Source organism: Larus michahellis, chromosome 5 (genome assembly GCF_964199755.1).
Source record: "Larus michahellis chromosome 5, bLarMic1.1, whole genome shotgun sequence".
NCBI classification, from domain to species: domain Eukaryota; kingdom Metazoa; phylum Chordata; class Aves; order Charadriiformes; family Laridae; genus Larus; species Larus michahellis.
The window spans coordinates 58,380,246-58,389,308 of record NC_133900.1 but is presented as its reverse complement, the minus strand read 5'-3'; the positions used below and the strand labels follow the sequence as shown (position 1 = coordinate 58,389,308).

The 9,063-nt window shown below is 46.3% G+C and overlaps 1 protein-coding gene across 9 annotated transcripts in view; it reads left to right on the top strand.

The window, feature by feature from the left end:
* The first annotated feature begins 669 nt into the window (after positions 1-669).
* The window catches only part of SORCS2 (sortilin related VPS10 domain containing receptor 2), a 575,679-nt gene continuing 567,285 nt past the window's right edge, over positions 670-9,063 (top strand). For all 9 annotated transcript variants that reach the window (XM_074587510.1, XM_074587509.1, XM_074587507.1 and 6 more), the window contains exon 1: positions 670-1,029. In XM_074587510.1, coding sequence (XP_074443611.1) covers positions 676-1,029 — 354 coding nt within the window. In that variant the 5' untranslated portion in view covers positions 670-675. The remainder of the gene's footprint in view (positions 1,030-9,063) is intronic.

Genomic DNA, 9,063 nt, shown 5'->3' with positions numbered 1-9,063 from the left:
GACAATGCAGGTGACAGCCGGCTGCTTGTGAGGAGCTGAGGGGCTAAGGAAAGGAAGGGCTCCCATTCTCCATGGAAGCACTTCTCGTCTTAATCACAAGAATCGTTATTTTTGCACCTGCTCCATTCGCTCCTCGGCTTCCAGCTGCTGACAAACAGACCCCTTCTGGCTTTTTTCCTGCAGCCTCCCGGGACTCACTGTCAAACCAGGGCCATCCCCTGTGCCGGCAGGGGGAGGGCTGGCGCGCTGGCCCCCAGCGGCCCTCGGCCCTGAGGGGCTGTGTGAGTTTTGCTCGGAGCGCCCTCGGAACGCCTCTCCCCGGAGCTCCGCGGGAAACTTCACACGCAGCGGGCTCTGCCGATGCCAGCTCCTTCCCGTCTCACCGGGAGAGACCCGTCCCCCGCCGCTGCCCACCCGGGGCGCGGGCGGCTGTGCCCGTCACCCCGCGTCTGTCCGTCCGTCTGTGCCGAGCCCACACCCCCCGCCCGCCGCCGCCCGGCGTTTCGGCGCGGGCCAGCAGATGGCGGCGCCGCCCCGGCTGGGCGCGGAGCCCCGCGCACGCCGCTGCCGAGCGAGCCCCGCTCCGGTTACAACCCTCCCCCGCCCCCGCCCTCCGCGGCGGTGTCTCCCTCCCCGCCACCTCCCCGCCTGTCACTACCACGCCGGAGAGCCACCATGGCGCACGGCGGGCCACGCGTGTCCGCCGCCGCCGCTCCGCGCGGGGCCGCCCGCCTGCCGCCGCCGCTGCTGCTGCTGCTGCTGCTGCCACCGCTGCTGCTGGGCGCCGCCGCCGCGCTGCGCTGCGCGGAGCCCTGCGGCCGCCCGCGCCCTGGAGCCCTGACCCGCGGGGCGCGCAGCCCGCCGGAGCCGCGGCGCGGCGGCGAGGCGGCGGCGGGTGGCAGCCGCTCCAGGAGAGCATCCTCGGCGGCGGGCCGGGAGCAGGTCTCCCTCATCAGCACCTCTTTCGTGCTCAAAGGGGACGCGTCTCACAACCAGGCGATGGTGCACTGGACGGGCGAGAACAGCAGCGTGAGTGCGAGGGGCGGGGTGTGGGGGGGTCCCTGCCCTTACCCCTGCCTTTACCCCTGCGCTTACCATTGCTTTACTCCCCCAACTTGCGGGGGGCAGCCTGCCGCTGCCGCCTGCGCTCCGCCGGGCTCGGTGCGGACGGGGCGCGCTGCTCCCGCCGCCCGCTGCCTCGTCGGGGGCGCGGGGGTGCCCGCGGGCTCCGCTCGGGTCGAGCAGTACTCCGACGGCCGGTGAGGTGCCGCCGGGAGGCGAAGCGCCACCGGGGTCGGGCCAGCCCCGCGCACCTTCCGCCACTTCCCCCGAAGTTTGGAAAGTTTGCGAGCGCGCATCTTGCAGAGGGGGCGGGTGCGCGGTGTGCGCCGCGTTGCAAGGAGGAGGAGGAAGAGGAGGTGGAAGGCTTTATCCCGGAGCGGCGAGGCGGTGTCCGTGTGCGATCGGCGTGCCCCCGGGGCTGTGCGAAGGTCTCCGGATAAAGGAGAGGCTAGGGGCGAGCTGCGGCGCGGGGATTATCTCCGCCGGCCCGCATAAGGTCCCAGATTAAATTGTCGAGTCTTAATCGATTCTCCTCAATTCAGTCATCCCCGGCTACTTTTCCCCGCGCCGCGCTCTGCCTCCTCAAGCGCCGGGGAAAGAAAACCCCCAAACAAAACCAAAATCAAATAAAGTCCATGCCCGGGTTTGAGGTGGATGTGAGCGGCGGGAGCGGGTGAGCGGCGCGGCCCCGCGGAGAATCCGCCCGGCGGGCACCGAGCCTCCGCCACGGCGCGGGCGATGCGCGGGGAGGGCCGGGGCCCGCTCTCCCTCCCCGCACGGCCCGGAGCTTCACCCCGCCGGGAGCGGTGGCGGGGAGGGGGGGAGGGGGGAATTCCCGCAAAGGAATAGCAGCAGCTCACCGAAGATATTTACAGCCTCATCCATGGATAAAAATCGCGCGCTGAGACCAGTGTTACTGCGTTAGAGCATCAGCGTTCACAACTTTTCGCAGTTAAAGCCGTGTGCCTTGCCTTTATTATTTAATTATATATTTTAGACAGCAGCTCTCACGGTGAGCACCTATAATCTATTTTTAACTAATTTTCAATTTCAGCTAGTCTTCATTTCTTTATGTATCGACCCATTAATGGTTGCCTGTTTGCACAGGTAATTTCAGGGATTTGCTGCTTCTAATTTATCCTTCGCTGAAACATTGTATCATAACAGTGGGTGTCATAGGTAAATATTACATAGCACCTTGCACTGTCTGTGTAACTTCAGAGACAGGAAAATATTGTTATGAAGGCTCAAGATCAACTTTCTCCTGGAGGATTTTAGTGTTTCTGGAAAACTCTTGACTGTTTTTGCTACAGTTCAGCTAAGCTCCGACTCTGCTTGAACTTTGTGAATTTAGCATAAAGTTTACTTAAACTTGGCTCAGTTCAGAGAGCTTGTGTTGTACAAGTAAGTATGTGAATTATCATCCTTTCAGTATGATCTCAAGTCCTGTTTTTTGCCCGTTTTGCTAGGGAGTCACCCAGGATGTGGAGCTGCTAAGGCTCCACTGGTGAGGATGTAGTGATTCCCTTGAGCATGCTGAGCGCTTGTGTTAATGCGCTTGTATAATCAGGTGTCAGAGTCGGTGTCAGAGTCGGAGTCAGCGTCATAAAGCTTGACAGTTTCAAAGTCAGTTTTTTATTTGCTCAGGAAGGAAGCATAAGATGATGGCCATTTTCTGTGAAAAGAAAATGCTGCAAATCAGCAGCATCAGTTATTCTGATTCTGCCCTTCCTCTACTTCTCTGCTGTTAGACTGCTGCTGGTTTTTGTGGACAGTGCTTGCAGGCTATTAGGACTACTTCCTTGAAGAAGTCAGTATTAAAAAGTTGGCATAAGTTCATTTTTGACATAAAAGGCAAGTAACAGCTTTCATGCAAAGCACTCTGCACTCTAAAACGAATATAGTAGAACCTTGCTAATCCACATTTATGACTAGTGGTCTCTCCTCGCCTCTCTGCAAAGATTTAATAACAGATGCTGCAGTGAGGGCTTGTATTGCTAAAATGTTATTATTTTTTCACAGTATGCTACAGTTGACTTCCTAGAATACTACCAAGTAGTCTTTTCAAAAGCAAAGATAAGTGGCAACTGTCAGAATAAATGAAAGTGGTTACAGTCTTTGCTGCAACTTCTTAGTTCTTTCTTGTTTGCTTAGTTACTATCTGCTAATTCAGTATTGCAGGATGATACTGTCGCCATGAATGCCTGCAGACATAGTCTACAGCATTTACACATTCAATAGAAAATACTTTTGCCAAGTTACTTAAAAAATTATGTTGCTTACTCTGCCTGCCATCAAGTGATTACCATCAAGCAAGACTGGATTTGAACGAGTGACCTGGTAATGAAAAACTCTTTGCTGCCTTAACCCAAATGAGAGCAGACAGTCTTTTTGCGCTGGATGTTTTACAGTATGACTGTCAGCATTTTTTACACCTTCTTTTCTTGTTAGCTTTGTTTTATTGCACGCTTCCAGTAGAAGAGCTGATTTTAACAAAGGCTTCCAGAGAAAAATGATTTGTAAAGACAGTGTGTAGAATCTTTTTTTTTTTTTTAAAAGAAGTGGAAGAAATACATTAAGCCCAATGGGACCAGGGTAGACTTAAAGGGTTTGGAGAGAATTTTACTGCCTCTAAGTACGTGAGATTAAAACAATTGAAAAGAAGTACCTGATCCAAAACATATTTAAAGTAGTCTTGAATGTTTGTTTGTTTATATAGATATGTATGTACGTGTGAATGTATTTATTTATTTATTTATTTTACTCTGGGTTAAGTGTTTGGAGGAACACTAAGATCCAGTGCTTCTCAAACCTTGCGCCTTACCCTACATTCTTAAATCTGTGGCAAATCTTGCCTTGCCTGAGAAGCACAGGCTTTAACCATGAAGTGCTGTTCTGTCCCAAGCATATTGGATCAGGCCCTGCAAACCTCAGGAGGTGCTAAGCAATCTTAAAGTGTCACCACGCACGTTTGGCACCTCATTGGAGGTACTCAGCACTTTGTAAACCAAGGAGCTGAACTAGTTCCTTTACCCTGTAAAGCTGCGTGGCTGAAAATTTGACAGTGATGAGCTCCAGATGACCGCATATCCTCTTAAACACCTCACCTAGTAAAATAAGTGAAGAAGAAATATGCAGTAGGATTACTACTTTGAGCTCTGTGATGGAGAGACAAATAACCATAAAAGCAGAGGGGGCAGCTGCTTCTCTGAGGGATGTTCACCTGCACGAATAGTTCATTGAAAGTGCTACGATGGAGTACTCATATGTGTGGATCAAGGGCCAATAAATAAATTTGAGAGGGGCAGAGGTTAGGTTGATGTGCACATGGAGCTTTAAAACATTTATTTACATCTTTTAAATCTTCCTGTGCTGCAATAATAGGAGCAGGTGAATTTTTGGTTGCATGAGATGTCTTGAAAGAAACTAAGGAGGCTATAAATTAAATTGGTCCTCTTTCCTCCCCTTTTTTTTCTGTACTGTAGAAGTCTGATGTATCCTCTCGTAATGCTGTTAGTTTTGCGAATTAGAGAAGTGGTGGGTTTGATAGCACAGCAGAGTATATAGTTGCACTGATTGTAAAGTGAGCTTGAATAACTGGGAAGATCACTGTGCACTTCCTTGCTTTGTCAAGTGAGAACTGTGCAGGGAGGTATGCAAATTGCTTCCTGTATTGTGTCCTCATTACTTTTATTTTGTACTCTAATAATTAATTATTTATAAATTACACAGACAATAAGCCTGCTCCCGACCTCTCTTGACAGTGGGATGCATAGTTAAAACCATCACTAGTGATGCAAATCTTGCAAAGCTAGTCCTTGTAACATCAAGAGTATATCAGGTTAGCAAATTCCTACAATTAGTATTTCTGCTCTCTGTCCCCTATCCACAGAAATCTGTTGTGCACTATTACTTTCAAACAAAGGCTCATGCAAGTGGAACTAATTTCCTTTCCAGTCTTAAAATATCATAAACTGAAGACATGACAGGTGGGTGGTGCAGCGCACCATTTACGCTGGTGAGGGCTACTGACTGACGTTTGTGTAACTGATAAATAATGTGAAGTTGCGCATCAGAATATATACAGGTAGTGTGCTTACAGAATAGCCTCTTACTGTGTTAAGCTGAATATGTATGTTCACAGATTTGCTAAAAATACACTACCCTTTCTGATTTGGGGAAAAATAGTCAACTGATGACAGCTTTTAAAAACCCTGCTTTTCCTTAGAAGAGACCTTATAGTCATCCCTGGAGCTTTTTTTGTGCTAGGTAAACAACTTTCTTTGCAAAACTATATTCTTTTTTCCCCTTCTGGACAATTCCCGTTGTGCATTAGTACTAGCTGATTTAAAAAAAAAAAAAAATCAAAGCCAAAAGAGAAATACAGGGAGAATGAGACTTGTATTCACGATTGATTTTGATTCATGAGCTGCTCTTCATGCTGTGTGCAGACTGCTAAAGTGTTGTGAACAGGACTTTGGCCAACTAGTTCTATGTCTGTAGTTTCATGGTTCCAGTATTTCCTTTTTTTTTGTTTGTTGTAAAAATATTAAGTCCATGCAGGCACTTATTTGTCCAGTAAGTTGATGTCATGATCCCTCATAAACATGTAGATTTTTGTTATCGAAAATAAACATAAATATACACACATTTTTTTCTAGACTTACTATTTAGCAGCACCTTCTCAGAAAGGCAGGTTTATCACATATCTACAGAAATCGCTACACACAAAAAATTTAGCTGATCCGGACTTTTCTGTATTTGATGTACAGATGCTTTGTTTAATTTAAAAAATATTACTTTTTGCGATACAGTTTCACCATATATGATTTATAGAGCCCTGTGATCACTAAATGTATTCTTCTGGCAGATATTTTATTTAATTGGTTTTCTGTTTTGTTTAGTTGGCAATAAACTTTGCTGAGGGGATCTATAAATAGCATTGACTTAAATCTGTAGCAGTATCACTAATGGTAAATGTAATTATCTATCCAAACTGGGCAAAAGTCCATTTGTGGTAAGGTTTTGGTGCTGTTTCTCCAGAGTAGCCAGACCACTTTTTATGAAACTAAAGGGAGCATGAGGTCAAAAATCCTGATGGCTCAGACCTTTGATAAATGGCAGATATATTGCAAAGTGAAAGGCAGATTTCCCATGGGGAGTTTTTTTTTTAAAATTCCTTGAGATGATAGTGCGATAAAAAAACAAACAGAAACCAAATCCAATAATCATATTTGAATGGAACAGCAGAATCCCTTGTGGAAAACAGAATGATTTTAATCTGACTGAAGTAACTCAGGAGTTTAACATCTTTTTTTCCTTTTTTTTTTCTTGATGTAAAGTTTATGGCTTACTTCATTTATTTGCTTCTGCCAGCCTCTGTTTTCCCTCTCTTCCAGCCCTACAGCTTGCTAGTCATGTCGCTGCCTGCTGAGCTCTCTCCACGTTTCAGCAAATTCCAGCTGCTAAAGAAAAGAAAGGGCACCTCTTCTCATCCCCTAAGTAGACTCTTAAAATTGATACATACTTTAATTAGGAAGTGTGTGTTTCAAACATACTTGAAAGTCCTTGTCCATGCGCAGCCTTCCACACCTGCAGTTGTACCTGGTTTTACCTGGTTTGCTGGTTTAACTGGTGTTACCTGGTTTGCTTAGAAGCAAGCTACTAACAGCCTTAGCCTGAGTAGGTACTACTGTGCCGAAATAGGGATGTGCTCAGAGAGTTTAAATCTAGGAGGGACATTTAGCAATGAACACTAAAGACAGACACCAGATTGAAATCCTATCTCTGATACTGCTGATGTATTACACGTTCATGATAAACCAAACCTGGCTTAATAACAGTCATTAGATATGTGTTTAGGCTGTTGATTGCAGGTTCGCATATCACAGTGGGAACATAATGCATTCTTCCCAAGCTTGACAGTGTTAGGAGTCTACTGATACAGTTTTTTGGAGGAAGAAATGAGGACATCCTTTTGATTTTATTAAAATTCAATAGACTAGTACGTTCTTTTTGAAAGAACAGAAGGGGAAAATTATGAGCTTCCCAGAAAAAACAAATTGTTCTGCTAAAATGGGAAATTCTGTGAGGTGTGTGTACTGATTGATGAATTTAAAACATGAAACTGCCCAGATTACGGAAGTTTTTATGCCAAGCCCTTTGTATGTCCAAATAAAGTATTTTATGGTTCTGTCAATTAAGACCAAAGGATGTTAGCATAAGGAGAGAAAATCTGCAGTACAATGCAAGTGTTCTAGTTCCTGAAAGCACGAATTCATTTAAGCAAAAGCTGAAAGTGTAGGTTGAAAGTAGTCTGCAGTATATGACTGGTCGCCGTAGCTGAGGATGAAACTTGATGACCTGCAACATTCCTTCAGCATTTTTATTCCCCTAGTCTCACATTCTTTACCAAACATTCCCATCCCCAACTCTCTGCCCCAGTAATAATAATTTAAAAAACTAACAAATCACCAGTGACAAAACCACTTTCGAAAGAAATAATGGATGGAATCCTTTTTCGTGCCTAACTTCAGCCTTCAAGTCTAAGCTTCGACTTCTGCAGTTGCAGGAGGTGGAGGTGGTCCCTGGATTCATCCCTCCCCTGGCAATGTTAGCATCTGTACTTGAGAAAGCTTTGATGAGTTAACTCCTGAAAGCATGTCTCTCTCTGCACTTATTGTAGGGGGGCCTAGGAGACAAACTTTGATGAAACACAGAATTTATTTAAAGTTATCCGTGACCCAAATATCTGGAGTTTATTGCTGCTGCAGTTATTTCCTTCCTTCCTATTGTAGCATGGCTGTTCGAGTTCCAGTTATGGATTATGACTCTGTTGTGGTGGGTATTGCACAACCCCAATGCAAAAATACAGGTGCAGCTCCAAAGATTTTACAACGCTTCTACCTGAAAAGCAAAATTATATGCTTAAAGGTTGTACATTGACAGAGATTACACAAAGGTCTAAGTTTCAGTCCAAAGGCTGCTCCAACAGCTGTTTAAGTATTTTTTTTTTCTAATGACTTGGAATATTCATACATAAGCAGCCACTGGGGAAAGGCCTAAAATTTTCTCTCCAAGTTGAGAATTAATTGGGAGTTTAGAAACATGCTCACTCTGTGTTTGTATGTAGGTAGGTTTTTCTGTCTCTTTCTCTTTTGTCCAAACCAGTGGATCTGCAATGTGCCAAGAAAAAGTGGAACAGTTTTAGCAGCAAGGGTTATGAGTCTCTGTTCTGCCAGGAGATGTATATTTCAACTCTTCCTGCAGAAGGGGGAATTAGATTCTTCTGCTGGGTGAGCACTCTAAGCCCAGTGCTGTTGTACAAGGGTGAGGTGGGCAGTGTTGCCTGCTGTGAGAAGTCACTGTGCCCTGTGAAATGCTCAGTGTTGTAGGTTCGTGCTGGCACATCTGCTGCACTTGCTGGTTTTGGTAAGATGGGTGGAGAAGTGCTGTGCTTATGGATCCTGTTGGATTTCGTCAGCCCTGGATGAGGCTTCTGTGGGAAGAGGAGAGATGCTGAGGCACTGGTGTCTTGCAGGACTGAGAGCGTGCGTGCTGCCCTTGGCAGAACTGGCAATGCTCCACACAGCCCCATCACCACGTCTGCGAACTCTGAAGCAGTGCTGCTGTATTCACAGTGATGCCTTGGGGAAATTCGAGGCTTCGCCAGAGGTTTAGCGCGAGGTTCCAAATGAACGGCTGTTGGGTTAAATTGGAGCTGAATAGGAGTACTGAGGAACTTTGCCAGCTACCTCACCAGTATCCTCTGAAATAGCACTTGCATTACATAGGTGATTTTATGCCTCAGTTTCCTACCTGCAATGCGAGAATAATGGTACTTCCCTTTCCTCTTAGGATTGCTGTTGCACTTTGATATTAAAGTAATGCTTATTACCATAACACCTAAAAGAGGCAGGAAATAACCTCTATGGTTTCTTTGTTCCTTTGACTGTTTCACAGTCCAGTCTAGGAATTAGAGAAGAAAAGGCTCTGACAAGT